Source organism: Vigna unguiculata, unplaced genomic scaffold (genome assembly GCF_004118075.2).
Source record: "Vigna unguiculata cultivar IT97K-499-35 unplaced genomic scaffold, ASM411807v1 contig_674, whole genome shotgun sequence".
Taxonomy (NCBI): domain Eukaryota; kingdom Viridiplantae; phylum Streptophyta; class Magnoliopsida; order Fabales; family Fabaceae; genus Vigna; species Vigna unguiculata.
In genome coordinates, this window is record NW_021011399.1 from 1,777 (window position 1) to 20,964 (window position 19,188).

Consider the following 19,188-nt stretch of genomic DNA (forward strand, 5'->3'; position numbering starts at 1 on the left):
CTCATCTCCAATATATTTTTTATCTTATCATAACCTTTATGTAATTATGTTAAAATGATGTATGTTAATAAAAAAAAATTTGCCTCACATTTGAATATTTATATTATTTTTTAATATTTTTTATATTATAATTTTCCTTTCACATGAGAATGTTTATACTCTCAATTTAAGGTAATATAAAAAAATTCTTTACTTATTTATTATTATTATTATTATTTTTGTTTAATTTGAAAAACTCTTTTGTTTCATTAAAATAATTTTCGTTATTTTTCAACCATTAAGTATATATGTTGATATTTGAAAAGTTTTCTTAGTTCTCTAAAGATATTTTTTCGTCTTATCATACCTTAGTTATACATTTGATTTCCTTTGTGTGATTTTTGTTCGATAGTCTCTCAAATTATTTCTAAAAACACACATTTGTTAGTTTTTTAATATTTTTATTTATTGTTTTATTTTCATCATGTAGAATATATTTCGATATATTCTATCTAATTATTTTTATTTTAAACTCATTATTAATCATAATGTAATTTTTCACTTTAAATTCTGTTTGAAGTGGTTAAAATTATATATATATATATATATAATGTATTTAGGAATAATATATGATAATTCACTACAAGAAAAACATGAAATGGTGACTGATTTAGTTAGTAACCCATATTAGTCACTATTTTTCGTCATTGGTGGTAGTAGTTGATTTATTGTCTAAATCAATGACTAAATTAGTGACCGATTCAATGATCGAATCGGTACTTGATTTAGTGACCAATTCAATTACTATTTTATTTGTAATTTAATGACAAATTTTTTGGTCACTAATGATATTTCTATTTATTTTTAACCACTTCAAACATAATTTAATAATTAGTTCTCTAAGATTTTTTTCATTTTATCATACCTTAATTATACATTTGATTTCCTTTGTGCGATTTCTTTCGATAGTCTCTCAATTATTTCTAAAACACACATTTGTTAGTTTTTTAATATTTTTATTTATTGTTTATTTTCATCATGTAGATAATATTTTGATATATTCTATCTAATTATTTGTTATTTTATAACTCACTATTAATCATACTGTAATTTTTTTCACTTTAATTGTATAAATAACTTTTATTTACTACAATATAAAAATTTAATGAAATTTCTATGAATATTTTTTTGTCACTATCCAACGTATATTGAAATTCAAAAGATACAAAATCTATGTCAAAATTTTATTATTATGTTTATTATTTGTTCTTTGTGTCATTTTGATCAAGTGATGTATTATAACTTTTATTAATGTATAAAAGAGATTCATTATAATTTAAAAAATTGAAGTAAACAAACATTTAAAATATATTTTAATTTGAATATTTGTTTTCCTTTTATTATTTGTTCTTTGTGTCATTTTGATCAAGTGATGTATTATAACTTTTATTAGTGTATAAAAAGAGATTCATTATAATTTAAAAAATTGAAGTAAACAAACATTTAAAATATATTTTAATTTGAATATTTGTTTTCCTTTTATTATTTGTTCTTTGTGTCATTTTGATCAAGTGATATATTATAACTTTTATTAGTGTATAAAAAAAAGATTCATTAGAATTTAAAAAATTGAAGTAAACAAACATTTAAAATATATTTTAATTTGAATATTTGTTTTCCTTTTATATTTTTTTGAAATATTTTTTAATTTTATCAACTAAGTTCATCAATGTTGTAGTTTGCAAATTTAATAAATGTTTTGGTTCATATGAAATTTTATTTGATATTCTAATATAAAATGTAAACAATTCTATTTTATTTTAAGGTATTTGGCATCGAAGAAAATCCTCCTAATATTGAATATTTCATAATATTATGTTTCCTTTACCGTAATTTTTTTTCTTTTATAAAAATTAATATTGAAGTAGTTACAACACGGGTACGGGTATGGGTACGAGATTATACCCGTTACCCGGTGGGGATGGGAAAAAAGTTTGATACCCGTTGGGTTTGGGTATGGGGATGAATTTTTTATGCGAGGATGGGTATGGGATAGCGCAACCCGTCCCCGCCCCGTTGTCATCCCTATGTATGACAAGTTTGAATATAAGTTTCAAAAATATCCCCTTATTACTTTCACTAGGTGGGTGCCTTGAAGAAATAATAGGCAAATAAGTGGGGCATAATAAAATAATAAGTGGAGAGCTACGTATTAGTTTTCGTACAATGTGTTAAAATATACTCATCAATTCTTATTTATTATCCAAAGGGTGCACTACTTAACACTACAAAAAAAAGCTAAATTATGGAGGTTTTAATTTCGTTTAACGGGGGTTTTTACCCTCCACAAAATATTTTGCAGAAGTTTTTCAAACCTCCACAGATAGGTTTCCCACAAGTTATTTGTGGAGGTTTTCTACAACCCCTGGTACCAAGTTTATATTGTGGAAGTTTTTTAATGGAGGGTTATAACCTCTCCTATTCATGACTATTATTTTGTGGAGGTTTTAAAACCTCCTTTATTTCCATAAACCTATTTGATTCCAAACTCCTATTTTTCATTTTTTTTGTGGGGGTTAATACCCTCCTCAATTTGAGGATTATAAAACTTATTTCGTTTGTATTATTTAATTTGTGGATTTATTACTGTATTTTTCTAGCATTATTCAAATCTCATAAAAAAACAATATTTTGTTTGTAATTAGAATTTCCTACTATACTTGAGAATGTATGTCACCATTTGAGGTACTTATATTTTTATATCAACAATATTTTTTTTGTAAACTTCAATCAAATACTTCAACCCAAAGTGCTCAAATATATATCATTAGAACTTTTGATTCTCAAAATCAACATATTAACATAAAAGCAATTTAAATTGAAACAATTACAACTTAATCCATACTTACTCAAAGTTCATAATACACTAAAATAGTTTCATCCTAAAAAACATCATCAACACCCTAAATGTTGCTACCACCAGATGATCCTCTTGTACCCATAGAAGACTCAGGCTCATTTGCATCACTGGATTAATAAAAATGAAAAATTTCAAATTTCACATTAAACAATCCCATATAACTAAAGAATCACTACAAAATCAAATCAAGAATTTGAAGTACCTGGGAAGAAATTCAGTAACAATTGAAAGATTTGGAGGTCTGAGTTACTGCTCCCATGAAGAGAACAACATTTGGATGCCTCAATCTTTTCATTATTTTGACCTATTGAAATTAACATCATAAGCTTTCTGGAATTTAATTTATAGAATAGATGTTGGCATTCAAAGTAAAAATGTACATTAACTTGATGAAAATCACATAAAGTAGCTCTAATCACAGTAAATCCGAAGCCTAGTACTTTAAGAGCTATATTCTTTGAAAAATTAAATTCATTGCCAACAATAAATAATAACAAACCTGAAGGATTTTGTTTCTGTGTAGGGGGTGGTGAAATCGGAATGGCTTGCACCAAGAAACGATTATCGCTAAAACTGTAAAAATGGATTAACGGGGTTAATAAAATTATGATGTAAGGTTTATCATGCCACTCGAACAATAGTATGAAAATGAGACTTTCTAGATACTCTAAGATTTTACTTTTTCTTGTTTGTTAAATCATGTTAGAGAGAAACCTTTTGTAACATATAGGCTACTACACTCATAATATTGTAAAAGACTCTTCTCTGTTTTTTTTTCTCTGGTTTTACAACCTTTAATATTTTTTCTGATTTTATAACAAATGGCTATTGGCAAGTGTTGGAGTGTGGTTCTCCAATGAGCTCTCATCAGAACAAAATTCTTATTTGTACCAACCTGATGGGAGTAAAACTTGAAAATGAACCATTGGCTGGGAAATTCCCTGTTAAGTTGTTGGACGATAAGTCACTAGATTCAACAATGATCATGGTGTCAGGTTATAGACAAAATAACACATCACCAGCATAGCAATGTATCTAGACATTTAGACATAGGAGTTAAAATCACAGAACTATCAGTGTATCAATGGTGGTCAAACCCATAGGAATCTTTCCTGACAAGCTATTTTTGTTGAGGCGCCTAGTTCAGGGAGCAGAGCCATTTGGTTAGCAGATAATAAACTATTGAACACAAACAATGATTAAGTAGCAACTGCAGTGAGCGTGTGCCATAATGTTATGAATGCTAAAAAAGAAATAAAAATGAAATTTCATTGCATAAGTTTTGTTGAATAAGATATGAGAAAAGGAAAGCATTTCATACAGGGATTCTAGTTTTTTAAGATTGGCTAATTCTTCTGGAATTTGACCAGTAATGTTGTTCGAGTAAAGATCCAAACTCAGCAAGTTTGTCAAATTTCCAAGCACATTTGGGATCTCCCCAGTTATGTTATTGTTATAAAGTTCCCAGTCAGGTCAAAGGAAAATATTTAGATTTTGGCAGAGTAACGAGTCCAGTGAATAACAAAAAATGGCATTACAGGTAGTGCTCTGAGAGACACAGTTACCGCATTTACTTTTAGAATAGTTTTTCCTAATAATACTAGTTTCAACCAACAATCAAGAATTACAAGAAATAGTTGATGAAATGTCAATAAAAATAAAAAATTAGTGTCATGCAAAATCTGTTCAGCAAAGGAGGCATAACTTACAGATATTCCAAATTTGGGAGCTGGCCAAGCTCTGGAACAAGTTGACCCGAAAGGTTTGCATTTCCAAGATACCTGGCCAAGCAACTTTTTTCACTTTATGCAAAATCTTTCATAAAACCACAAGTAAAAATAGCATATATCTTACAAATGGGTGACGCTTTTTTCATCGTTGCAAATAATATGAAACCATGTGCAAGGAGTTAAAATATTAGGATTCCAATTATCAAGAGCACCAGTAGGATCTATCATATTCTTCTTGAATGCAGTAAGGGCATCACCTGTGTCATAGAAGTAATATTTGAGTGCCATTACAAATGTACTGAATATATTAAATTGACAGGGGTAAAAAATCAAACAGGTATTGTGCTGCTTTTAATGAAATTGTGTGAAATAAAGAAGTAAAACATGAAACCCATGGTCATCATCAATAACTCCCAAGCATAACACCGAAACATTTTCAGTTTAGAACCTACAAACAGCCCAAGCTAATCATACATGTCCTCTAAATTGGTTTCAATTTATCCTCTAATTTTTGCGTTCTATTTAATTTCATAGTTTGTGTTTTCATATTGCATACTCTGTTATGCGGAACTTCTGAACCAATTCCAATAATGAACAAAGCCTAATACTAGTTTTATGACTCATTCAAACATATGAACCAAAACAACAGAGCTAAAAAGTCAACAACTCATAAAAGAACAGAAACAGGAAAACCAGTAAAAACAATTAATTGAAGCACCAAATAAGTACAAAACGTCACCTTCTGCATTCCCAGAAACCCTGAGCACCAAGTGAAACACCAAATTGTCCAAAACAGAATATAGAAGCATATTAAAGATGGAACTCGCTCCTTGTAATTCATCCTCTTCAATCATGTACATGCACATGCACATTAATATGAATATTCCTCTCAAGTTCATAAGGAGATAGACCTCATTGACCATAAGATATTCATTGCATAAGCAGTCAACTTAGAGTTGTACCTATCACAACTTAGAAACAACAATAATTAGCCTACGATTGTCCCCACCACCATGGCCTCTGCACACTTTAGCTTCTTATCATTCATACACTTACTCAACCCCAAGTCTTGCTTTTTGCATTTTCCACGTTTAGCTTTCTGCTTTTCTTTGGCTTAATAATTTTTTAATCTCTTCAACTACTTATGTTGTTTTATTTTCCTTATTTCTTTTTGTTTGGGGATCACTTTTTCGGGATTGTTCCATAATAACAGTTTGCTAACTAGATAATAGTAGCAAAATTAAATAAATAAAGGGAGAGAGGGAGAAAGTTTACCTACCCTCCTCCAATATAACCAAATTTAGAGTATGTTCGGATTCAACAATAGAGTAGTGAACTTGGAATCAAAATTGATAATCAAGTATTATTTAATAAGCTTAATGTATTTTCCATTATTAAGCTTCTAATCAGTGTTGCGTTAAGCTTCTAATGTATTTTCACATTTGAATAAATTTGAAAATCTATATGTAAACATAGCGGAAATTAAATTGAACCAATACTCATTTTAAAGCAAAAGCTAAAATCCATGCTAATTGAAGTATACTATAATTTTCAAATTAGACTAGAAAAGTAAATAGTTTGGTAGTCTTAAAAAATATTTGAAGCCTTATTATATGCGGTTAAGAAGGTGAAGCACACAAAAAACCAATGAAGCAACTGAAAAATAAACCACTATATCTCACTGAAAATTAGCTTAGATGCTGAAACAAATTTGTAAAGTATATCATCTTGCAAAACATAAAGGAACTTCAGAAGTGGAATGAAGCAACTGGCTTCTTCATCAAAACTATGTTGGCTCTCAATATTTCATTGCTGGAATGTTAGCATTAGAGGATCAAAGCAACTAATAGCATTAGAGAGATATTTAGTTTTGCTATTTGATGGAGCCAAATTAACTATATCAAGTGACAACAATGGTATTAACTGCAACCAAAGAGATTATAGTTAGCCTCTGGTTCTTTCTACAATAATCTGAAACTTTTCATGTATTCCAGCAAAATAACTAACCTCACTTAAGAAGAAATAAGAGGTTATTATGGTTCAATAGTAGAGCATAGTGGCCAGAGTGGTTTTCCCCGATCCTCCCACACCGGTCAAAACCATTACGGACAAACCTTCGCTCAAAACATTCGTTTTCAACTTCTTCAATGGTTCATCCAACCCAACAGTGAATTCTGGCTTTTCAGGAATTCCAAATGGACGCTTCATTTGTTATGCTGTCTCTTCCATGAATAACCAACTTTTCGAGTCCTTTCTGAAAACAACAAGGACCAAGTTGTAAGAATTAAGGAGAGAAACTCAACTTTGCTGCATAAATTTTTTTCATTATAATAACAAGAGCAAACTTTGGTCATAGATTAACACACTTTCGAAAGATAATCAAATTCCAAACAGTACTCAGCATAGGAATTTCATCAAACAAGTAATGGGCAGCAAAAACATCCGCACTCACAAAATACATCACCATCAAATTATTACCCTCAATAAACTTTCAGATTATCAATAAACCTATGTATATAATATATAAGGGTTTAGTGAACTTACCAGATTATTTCACAAGACAACACCCTCGCCCTTGCAATGCCCGTCAGAGCGAACAACTCTAACACCGTAGTAATGAGTCCAACGCGTCTTTAAGGCCGAACACCCCAACCACTTCAACGACCTTCCACCACCCCGCCTTCACCGCCCACCACTCCACTTGGAGAGTTGAAAACCTTTTGATCGAAGTAAGGAACTTGAACTATTTCTAGGGTTCTGAAATAAAATTTGTGAACGAAACTCTGTTGTGTGAAAACACGAGACAAAATCCTTCAAAGAGATAGATGAGAGCGAAGAGAGCGAAACTGAAAATGAAACTGAGGAGTAAATGAAAACTTTAATATTTAACGTAGTAAAAAAATTTGTATTATAATTTGCTGAGGTCTTAAACCTCTGTACAAAAATATTAAAACCCCTGTTATTATGTCATTTTAGATAATTTATAATATTCTTGTAACTATATTAATTTGCGGAGAATATTTAAAACCTCTCCAAAATACCCTCCGTTAAAAATAAATTTATTTGTAGTGTAAGTACCACAAGTTTGATTATAAGTTACAAAAATGAAGTCGTATTACTTTCACTAGGTGGTTTGTCTTGAAGAAAAAAAATAGGCAAATAAGTAGGGCATAATAAAATAATAAGTAGAGAGCTGCGTATTAGTTTTCATACAAAGTGTTAAAGTATACTCATCAAATTTTTATTTATTATCCAAAGGGTGCACTTCTTAAGTACCATAATTTTGATTATAAGTTACAAAAATCAACTCTTATTACTTTCACTAAAGAAAAAAATAGGCAAATAAGTGAGATATAATAAACAAATAAGTGCAGAGCTACGTATTAGTTTTCGTAAAAAGTTTTAAAATTTATTAAACAATTTATTTTTATTATCCAAAGAGATGCACTTCTTATGTACCACAAGTTTGATTATAAGTTACAAAAATCAAACTTTATTACTTTCACTAGGTGGCTGCCTTGAAGAAAAAATTAGGGAAATAAGTGGGGTATAATAAACTAATAAGTGCAGAGCTAGCTATTAGTTTTCGTAAAAAGTTTTAAAATTTATTAAACAATTTATTTTTATTATCCAAAGGGATGCACTTCTTATGTACCACAAGTTTGAATATAAGTTACAAAATCAACCCTTATTACTTTCACTAGGTGGCTGCCTTGAAGAAAAAAATAGGCAAATAAGTGGGACATAATAAACAAATAAGTTCAGAGCTACCTATTAGTTTTCGTAAAAAGTTTTAAAATTTATTAAACAATTTATTTTTATTATCCAAAGGGATGCACTTCTTATGTACCACAAGTTTGAATATAAGTTACAAAAATCAACCCTTATTACTTTCACTAGGTGGCTGCCTTGTAGAAAAAGGGAGGCAAATATGTGGGGCATAATAAACAAATAAGTGGTGAGTAACGTATTATTTTCGAACAAGGTGTAAAAATATACTCATCAATTTTTATTTATTAACCAAAAGGATGCACTTCTTATGTACCTCAAGTCATATTATAAATTACAAAACTTAACCCTTATTACTTCCACTAGATGAGTGCCTTAAAGAAAAAATTAGGCAAATAAGTGGGGCATAATAAACAAATAAGTGGAGAGCTATCTATTAGCTTTCGTAAAAAGTTTTAAAGTTTATTAAACAATTTATTTTTATTATCCAAATGCATGCACTTCTTATGTACCACAAGTTTGAATATAAGTTACAAAAATCAACCCTTATTACTTTCACTAGGTGGCTGCCTTGAAGAAAAAAATAGGCAAATAAGTGGGACATAATAAACAAATGTGTACAGAGCTACCTATTAGTTTTGGTAAAAAGTTTTAAAATTTATTAAACAATATAATTTTATTATTTAAAGGGATTCACTTCTTATGTATCACAAGTTTGAATATAAGTTACAAAAATCAACCCTTATTACTTTCACTAGGTGGCTGCCTTGAAGAAAAAAATAGGCAAATAAGTGGGACATAATAAACAAATAAGTTCAGAGCTACATATTAGTTTTCGTAAAAAGTTTTAAAAATTTATTAAACAATTTATTTTTATTATCCAAAGGGATGCACTTTTATGTACCACAAGTTTGATTATAAGTTACAAAAATCAACCTTTATTACTTTCAATAGGTGGCTGCCTTGAAGAAAATATTAGGTAAAAAAGTAGGGTATAATAAACTAATAAGTGCAGAGCTAGCTATTAGTTTTCATAAAAAGTTTTAAAATTTATTAAACAATTTTTTTTTACTATTCAAACGGATTCACTTCTTATGTACCACAAGTTTGAATATAAGTTACAAAAATCAACCCTTATTACTTTCACTAGGTGGCTGCCTTGAAGAAAAAAATAGGCAAATAAGTGGGCATAATAAACTAATAAGTGTAGAGCTACCTATTAGTTTTCGTAAAAAGTTTTAAAAATTTATTAAACAAATTCTTTTATTATTCAAAGGGATGCACTTCTTATGTACCACAAGTTTGAATATAAGTTACAAAAATCAAACTTTATTACTTTCACTAAAGAAAAAATTAGGCAATAAGTGGGGTATAATAAACTAATAAGTGCAGAGCTAGCTATTAGTTTTCATAAAAAGTTTTTAAAATTTATTAAACAATTTTTTTTTTACTATTCAAACGGATTCACTTCTTATGTACCACAAGTTTGAATATAAGTTACAAAAATCAACCCTTATTACTTTCACTAGGTGGCTGCCTTGAAGAAAAAAATAGGCAAATAAGAGGGACATAATAAACTAATAAGTGCAGAGCTAGCTATTAGTTTTCATAAAAAGTTTTAAAAATTTATTAAACCAATTTATTTTTATTATTCAAAGGGATGCACTTCTTATGTATGACAAGTTTGAATATAAGTTTCAAAAATATCCCCTTATTACTTTCACTAGGTGGCTGCCATGAAGAAATAATAGGCAAATAAGTGGGGCATAATAAAATAATAAGTGGAGAGCTACGTATTATTTATAGTACAATGTGTTAAAATATACTCATCAATTCTTATTTATTATCCGAAGGGTGCACTTCTTAAGTACTACAAGTTTGATTATAAGTTACAAAAATCAACTCTTATTGCTTTAACTAAAGAAAAAAAATAGGCAAATAAGTGGGACATAATAAACAAATAAGTGCAGAGCTGCGTATTAGTTTCGTAAAAAGTTTTAAAATTTATTTAACAATTTTTTTTACTATTCAAAGGGATTCACTTCTTATGTACCACAAGTTTGAATATAAGTTACAAAAATCAACCCTTATTACTTTTACTAGGTGGCTGCTTGAAGAAAAAAATAGGCAAATAAGTGGGGCATAATAAACAAATAAGTGGAGAGCTACATATTATTTTCGTACAAAGTGTTAAAGTATACTCATCAATTTTTATTTATTCTCCAAAAGGATGCACTTCTTATGTACCGCAAATTTGATTATTTTGTACAAAGAAATCAACCCTTATTACTTTCACTAGGTTGCTGCCTTGAAGAAAAAATTAGGCAAATAAGTGGGGCATAATAAACAAATAGGTGGAGAGCTATCTATTTGTTTTTGTAAAATGTTTTAAAAATTTATTAAACAATTTATTTTTATTATTCAAAGGGAAGCACTTATTATGTACTACAAGTTTGAATATAAGTTACAAAAATAAACCCATATTACTGTGGTTGCCTTGAAGAAAAAGATAGACAAATAAGTGGGCTATAATAAACAAATAAATGTAGGAAAATAACTGGGGCATAATAAACAAATAAGTGGAGAGCTACGTATTATTTTCGTACAAAGTGTTAAAATATACTCATCAATTTTTATTTATTATCCAAAAGGATACACTATTTATGTACCACAAGTTTGATTATAAGTTACAAAAATCAACCTTTATTACTTTCACTAGGTGGCTGCCTTGAAAAAAAAATAGGCAAAAAAGTGGCGCATAATACACAAATAAGTGGAGAGCTACTTTTTATTTTCCTACAAAGTGTTAAAATATACTCATTGAATTTTATTTATTCTCCAAAAGGATGCACTTCTTATGTACCACAAGTTTGATTATTTTGTACAAAAAAATCAACCCTTATTACTTTCACTAGGTTGCTCCCTTGAAGAAAAAATTAGGCAAATAAGTGGGGCATAATAAACAAATAAGTGGAGAACTATCTATTTGTTTTCGTAAAAAGTTTTAAAATTTATAAACAATTTATTTTTATTCTTCAAAGGGAAACACTTATTATGTACTACAAGTTTGAATATAAGTTACAAAAATCAACCCTTATTAATTTCACTAGGTGGCTGCTATTAAATAATTTATTTTTATTATTCAAAGGGATGCACTTCTTATGTACCACAGGTTTGAATATAAGTTACAAAAATCAACTCATATTATTTTCACTAGGTGGCTGCCATGTAGAAAAAGAGAGGCAAATATGTGGTGCATAATAAACAAATAAGTGGGGATCAACGTATTATTTTCGTACAAAGTGTTAAAATATATTCATCAATTTTTATTTATTATCCAAAAGGATGCATTTCTTATGTACCACAAGTTTGATTATAAGTTACAAAAATAAACTTTTATTGCTTTCACTATATGGCTGCCTTGAAAAAAAAAATTGCAAATTAGTGGCGCATAATAAACAAATAAGTGGAGAGCTACGTATTATTTTCGTACAAAGTGTTAAAATATACTCATCAATTTTTATTTATTATCCAAAAAGGATGCACTTCTTATGTACCTCAAGTCATATTATAAGTTACAAAATTTAACCCTTATTACTTTCACTAGGTGACTGCCTTAAAGAAAAAATTAGGCAAATAAGTGGGGCATAATAAACAAATAAGTGGAGAGCTATCTATTAGTTTTCTTAAAAAGTTTTAAAATTTATTAAAGAATTTATTTTTATTATCCAAAGGGATGAACTTCTTATGTACCACCAATTTGAATATAAGTTACAAAAATCAACCCTGATTACTTTCACTAGGTGGCTGTCTTGAAGAAAAAAAAAGGCAAATAAGTGAGACTTAATAAACAAATAAGTGCAAAGCCACCTATTAGTTTTGGTAAAAAGTTTTAAAATTTATTAAACAATTTAATTTATTATTCAAAGGGATTCACTTCTTATGTATCACAAGTTTGAATATAAGTTACAAAAATCAACCCTTATTACTTTCACTAGGTGACTGCCTTGAAGAAAAAAATAGGCAAAAAGGTGGGACCTAATAAACAAATAAGTGCAGAGCTACCTATTAGTTTTCGTAAAAAGTTTTAAAATTCATTAAACAAATTATTTGTATTATTCAAAGGGATTCACTTCTTATGTACCACAGGTTTGAATGTAAGTTACAAAAATGAACTGTTATTACTTTCACTAGGTGGCTGCCTTGAAGAATGAAATAAGCAAATAAGTGGAGCATAATAAATATATAAGTGCAGAGCAACGAATTAGTTTGGTACAAAGTGTTAAAATATATTCATCAATTTTTATTTATTATCCAAAGGGATGCACTTCTTATGTACCACAAGTTTGATTATAAGTTACAAAAATAAACTTTTATTACTTTCACTAGGTGGCTGACTTGAACAAAAAAAATAGGCAAAAAAGTGGGGCATAATACACAAATAAGTGGTGAGCTACTTTTTATTTTCTTACAAAGTGTTAAAATATACTCATTGATTTTTATTTATTCTCCAAAAGGATGCACTTCTTATGTACCACAAGTTTGATTATTTTGTACAAAAAAATTAACCCTTATTACTTTCACTAAGTTGTTGACTTGAACAAAAAATTAGGCAAATAAGTGGGGCATAATAAAGAGCTATCTATTTGTCTTTGTAAAAAGTTTTAAAATTTATTAAACAATTTATTTTCATTATTCAATGGGAAGCACTTATTATGTACTACAAGTTTGAATATAAGTTACAAAAATCAACCCTTCTTACTTTCACTAGGTGGCTGCTATTAAATAATTTATTTTTACTATTCAAAGGGATGCACTTCTTATGTACCACAGGTTTGAATATAAGTTACAAAAATCAACTCATATTACTTTCACTAGGTGGCTGCGTTGTAGAAAAAGGGAGGCAAATATGTGGGGCATAATAAACAAATAAGTGGAGAGCAACGTATTATTTTCGAACAACGTGTAAAAATATACTCATCAATTTTTATTTATTAACCAAAAGGATGCACTTCTTATGTACCTCAAGTCATATTATAAATTACAAAACTTAACCCTTATTACTTTCACTAGTGATTGCCTTAAAAAAAAAATTAGGCAAATAAGTGGGGCATAATAAACAAATAAGTGGAGAGTTATCTATTAGTTTTCGTAAAAAGTTTTAAAGTTTATTAAAAAATTTATTTTTATTATCCAAATGGATGCACTTCTTATGTACCACAAGTTTGAATATAAGTTACAAAAATCAACCCTTATTACTTTCACTAGGTGTGCCTTGAAGAAAAAAAGAGGCAAATAAGTGGGACATAATAAACACATGTGTACAGAGCTACCTATTAGTTTTGGTAAAAAGTTTTAAAATTTATTAAACAATATAATTTTATTATTCAAAGGGATTCACTTCTTATGTATCACAAGTTTGAATATAAGTTACAAAAATCAACCCTTATTACTTTCACTAGGTGGCTGCTTGAAGAAAAAAATAGGCAAATAAGTGGGACATAATAAACAAATAACTTCAGAGCTACCTATTAGTTTTCGTAAAAAGTTTTAAAATTTATTAAACAATTTATTTTTATTATCCAAAGGGATGCACTTCTTATGTACCACAAGTTTGATTATAAGTTACAAAAATCAACCTTTATTACTTTCACTAGGTGGCTGTCTTGAAGAAAAAATTAGGTAAAGAAGTGGGGTATAATAAACTAATAAGTGCAGAGCTAGCTATTAGTTTTCATAAAAAGTTCTAAAATTTATTAAACAATTTTTTTTTACTATTCAAACGGATTCACTTCTTATGTACCACAAGTTTGAATATAAGTTACAAAAATCAACCCCTATTACTTTCACTAGGTGGCTGCCTTGAAGAAAAAAATAGGCAAATAAATGGGGCATAATAAACTAATAAGTGTAGAGCTACCTATTAGTTTTCGTAAAAAGTTTTAAAATTTATTAAACAAATTTTTTTATTATCCAAAGGGATGCACTTCTTATGTACCACAAGTTTGATTATAAGTTACCAAAATAAACCCTTATTGCTTTCACTGGGTGGCTGCCTTGAAGAAAAATATAGACAAATAAGTGGGGCATAATAAATAAATAGTGGAGAGCTACCTATTAGTTTTGGTAAAAAGTTTTAAAATTTATTAAACAATTTAATTTTATTATTCCAAGGGATTCACATCTTATGTACCACAAGTTTGAATATAAGTTACACAAATCAACCCTTATTACTTTCACTAGCTAAGCTGCCTTCAAGAAAAAAATAGGCAAATAAATGGGGCATAATAAACAAATAAGTAAAGAGCTACCTATTAGTTTTCATAAAAAACTTTAAAATTTATTAAACAATTTATTTTTATTATTCAAAGGGATGCACTTCTTATGTATGACAAGTTTGAATATAAGTTTCAAAAATATCCTCTTATTACTTTCACTAGGTGCCTGCCATGAAGAAAATAATAGGCAAATAAGTGGGACATAATAAAATAATAAGTGGAAAGCTAGGTATTAGTTATCGTACATTGTGTTAAAATATAATCATCAATTCTTATTTATTATCCAAAGGGTGCACTTCTTAAGTACCACAAGTTTGATTATACGTTACAAAAATGAAGTCGCATTACTTTCAGTAGGTGGCTTGTCTTGAAGAAAAAAAAATAGGCAAATAAGTGGGGCATAATAAAATAATAAGTAGAGAGCTGCGTATTAGTTTTCGTACAAAGTGTTAAAGTATACTCATTAAATTTTTATTTATTATCCAAAGGGTGCACTTCTTAAGTAGTACAAGTTTGATTATAAGTTACAAAAATCAACTCTTATTGCTTTCACTAAAGAAAAAACTAGGCAAATAAGTGGGACATAATAAACAAATAAGTGCAGAGCTGCGTATTAGTTTTCGTAAAAAGTTTTAAAATTTATTAAGCAATTTTTTTTTACTATTCAAATGGATTCACTTCTTATGTACCACAAGTTTGAATATAAGTTACAAAAATCAACCCTTATTACTTTCACTAGGTGGCTACTTTGAAGAAAAAAATAGGCAAATAAGTGGGGCATAATACACAAATAAGTGGAGAGCTACTTTTTATTTCCTACAAAGTGTTAAAATATACTCATTGATTTTTATTTATTCTCCAAAAGGATGTACTTCTTATGTACCACAAGTTTGATTATTTTGTACAAAAAAATCAACCCTTATTACTTTCACTAAGTTGCTGCCTTGAAGAAAAAATTAGGCAAATAAGTGGGGCATAATAAACAAATAAGTGGAGAGCTATCTATTTGTCTTTGTAAAAAGTTTTAAAATTTATTAAACAATTTATTTTTATTATTAAAAGGGAAGCACTTATTATGTACTACAAGTTTGAATATAAGTTACAAAAATCAACCCTTATTACTTTCACTAGGTGGCTGCTATTAAATAATTTATTTTTATTATTCAAAGGGATGCACTTCTTATGTACCACAGGTTTGAATATAAGTTACAAAAATCAACTCATATTACTTTCACTAGGTGGCTGCCTTGTAGAAAAAGAGAGGTAAATATATGGTGCATAATAAACAAATAAGTGGGGATCAACGTATTATTTTCGTACAAAGTGTTAAAATATATTCATCAATTTTTATTTATTATCCAAAAGGATGCATTTCTTATGTACCACAAGTTTGATTATAAGTTACAAAAATAAACTTTTATTATTTTCACTATGTGGCTGGCTTGAAAAAAAAAAATTGCAAATAAGTGGCGCATAATAAACAAATAAGTGGAGAGCTACGTATTATTTTCGTACAAAGTGTTAAAATATACTCATCAATTTTTATTTATTATCCAAAAGGATGCACTTCTTATGTACCTCAAGTCATATTATAAGTTACAAAACTTAACCCTTATTACTTTCACTAGGTGACTGCCTGATGAGTGCGTAGTTGTGGTGCTAATGGTAGCTAACGAAGATGGTGGCGCGCCAGTTTCCATGGCTGCTGCGTGAGGAAGAAGGTGGCGCAAGGTGCAGATTCGTGGTGGTGGCGAGAACGGTGGCGGAGGTTTGTGTGTCTGGTTCGATCTGTGAAAATGGAGCAGGTACAATGGTGCGGAGCGTGAACGGAGAGGTGCTACGATGGTTGTCAGAAACGGCGGCGCGAATGGAGGAAGATGGTGGTGGCGCACAGAGCTACTGGACGCGAGAAGAAGATGGCGTTGCTGTTCATGGTGGCCGGAAGACGTGAAGGTGCGCAGTGATGACGGAAATGGCGCAGTGTTGTTGCGGTGGTGCTGTCGCTGCTGGTGCGTCGCCAGCAATGGTGTGATGGTGATGCAGTGGTGGCCGGCGAGGTGAGGAGGTGCGGCGGCGGCTGCCATGGTGGTGGAAGGAGAGGAGAAAATTAGGGTTAGGGTTTTGGGAGATGAAGATGATGACGTGGCAGCCTTCCATTGGACAGCTTGTTAGTGCAAGGATTGTTGCCACGTGGCTTGCTTTGGTTGGCTAATTTTAAGAGGTGGGGATTGCCACATGACATGATCTGGTTAAATGGAGTTTAAGTGGTAGGAGGGGTGCAACTTAGTGAAAACTGGGGGTGCAGAACAGGTTTTTTGTGGTCCACTTGAGGAAAGAGTGTGCAAATAAAATCTGGGGGTGCATTTAGCTCCTGATTTATTCTTTTTCAGAATTTCTTGATTTTGGACTTATTTTGTAACTTTGAATATTTCAAAATCACATTATTAATTGACTAAAAATAAATTCCAGCTGCATTAACAAACGTTAAAATATCCAATAATATTTTATGCAACTAAAATCAATTTTTACGCCACTTTTACCAAACTTACTCAATAAATCCAATAATCACAAATCCTAATTAAATCAATCTTTAAGCACAGAAAATTCAATTAAATCCCCAAATTTAAATATTAAATGAGGGCAAAAACTTGAACTCATCACACACCCACACTTATCCTTTTGCACTCCTGGGCAAAATTGAACAATTTCAAAACTTTATTCTGAGGTCTTTTATTCCATATTTTCAGTGGATTAAAGAAATGAATACCAATGGAAACAGATCAATCTTCTAGAAATCATGTTGTCATGCACATACAAATGGATAAAATTTGATAACGTTGTCGTTGACGCGATCAAATTAATACTACTTATCTTATAACAACTTCAGTATTGTTAAGAAAGTAGTCAACAAAATAGTAAGGGTAAAGTAACCCAAAGTCGTCTCCCAACGAACACGGAATTGATTTTTAACAAATTAGTTCTTATAAACTATACAAATGAGTTAGTCAAATAAAATAAAAAATATAGGGGATTAAGATAAACAAAGATAGAAATAAAATTTAAATGATAAAAAGAAATAAAAACAATAGTAAAGAAAATAGATTGATTCCATTGCTTTTTCAAAATAGATTCATCCTCGGTTATCTAAAGATTATTGCTCAATTAACTATTGTTATAGATTTACAAATTAATCAATGTAAAGTCTCAATTAATTTGTTGGTGTTCTCACTTTTAACCAAAGTACAGTATCAATTAAAAGTGAGAACTTTTAGATTATCCACAGTAAATTCAACCAAAGTACAGTCTCAATCAAATTTACTATGCCTAATCATGTCTATTCTTTTATCTCCTTACCAAATAAAAAGCTTAATTAATCAAAGTAAAGTCTCAATTAATTTTCGTTAGAGTAAATACCTTTAATCAAAGTAAAGTCTCAATTATTGGTAAAAACTCATTTAATCATATGAAAGTTTCTAAATAAAATCAAAGTAAAGTCTCAATTAAATTTAAAAACCCTTGACTCATATGATCAATATGCATATAGATCTAAAATCATTATTTTTTATGAGATTCAAAGATAAAAGACATAGATGAAGGAAAACCTCAACAATAATAAAAAGAACAAAGAAATTAATTGATCTAACCTCAGAATCCAATTAAGAAATTACAATGGAATCAACCCGAGAAGTTTAACAATTCATGGAATACAGAATAAAAATGGAAGAATGGAGATAGAGAAAGGAAACGAAATTAGGCCCCCTAAGGGTTCCAAAACTCCGAAGTCCCGAGCTTGTTTTCTTCTACTTCTCCCTTGGTCTCTTTATATAGGAATTGGACTAGGCTTTTCTGTTGCTAAAATCTCTCAAATATCTTTTAAAATAAAATAAATATAAATATTTAAAAATATTTGGAGAGATATAGAGTATTTGACAAATATAGTTGGTTGATAATATCAATATCTAATATAATTAAATTAATTAATTACTTAAAGATATATGATAAATTATCACCAATTAATATTTGTATTAATTTTCCAAATCAACCCTTTGCAATCTCCTCAAATTATCTTCTAAATAATCCAATATCTTCAATATATATTTGTTTGTTGTGGATCTAAAAAGATTCCAGAAGATCTTGTCATATTTAAAAAGATTTGGTAGTTAATATCTTTTAATATTTTATGATATAATTAAATAAGATAATTATTTAAAATATCAAATAAAATATCTAAAGATATCTTTTTCCCAAATTATCTCTATCATAAAGATAAAGAAAACCGTAAGGTCCAATTTTTTTGTTCCTCTCTTCTTGGTTTAGCCAAACTTCTTCACTTTTTCAAGTTTTTCTTGCCGTCTTCATGCAATGCTTGGCTTGAATTTTTGTGCTTTTGATAATTCCTTATTCTTGGATTTATCTTTAAGGTGTCATAAAGCTTTAATCAATATATTTCCACACCTCCATGAGCTCAACTTAGCTGCAGCTGCACTAACACACCTCAAAATATCTAACGAACATTTATGTAACTAAAAAGGTATTTTTAACATGTTTTTGT

At 29.4% G+C, this 19,188-nt stretch overlaps 1 protein-coding gene and 1 long non-coding RNA gene across 5 annotated transcripts; both read right to left on the minus strand.

Moving 5' to 3' along the window:
- Window positions 1–2,791: 2,791 nt before the first annotated feature.
- Window positions 2,792–5,406, minus strand: LOC114172671 (BRASSINOSTEROID INSENSITIVE 1-associated receptor kinase 1-like). The gene is made up of 9 exons (XM_028057005.1): window positions 5,369–5,406; window positions 4,754–4,886; window positions 4,609–4,680; window positions 4,221–4,364; window positions 3,966–4,037; window positions 3,795–3,866; window positions 3,399–3,472; window positions 3,102–3,203; window positions 2,792–3,006 (listed from the first exon to the last, which is right to left on the minus strand). Exons 2-9 carry the CDS (start codon window positions 4,855–4,857, stop codon window positions 2,906–2,908), a joined length of 741 nt encoding a protein of 246 aa, XP_027912806.1. The 5' UTR covers window positions 4,858–4,886; window positions 5,369–5,406; the 3' UTR covers window positions 2,792–2,905.
- Window positions 5,407–5,414: 8 nt separating this feature from the next.
- LOC114172672 lies at window positions 5,415–7,482 on the minus strand. Of its 4 annotated transcripts, none has more exons than XR_003602219.1 (3): window positions 7,174–7,482; window positions 6,637–6,883; window positions 5,415–5,473 (listed from the first exon to the last, which is right to left on the minus strand). It is a non-coding gene; the product is annotated as an uncharacterized LOC114172672 (long non-coding RNA). The 4 variants fall into 4 exon arrangements; XR_003602218.1 differs by having other exon boundaries at window positions 5,416–5,591; XR_003602217.1 differs by having other exon boundaries at window positions 5,416–5,600.
- Between the last annotated feature and the right edge of the window lie 11,706 nt (window positions 7,483–19,188).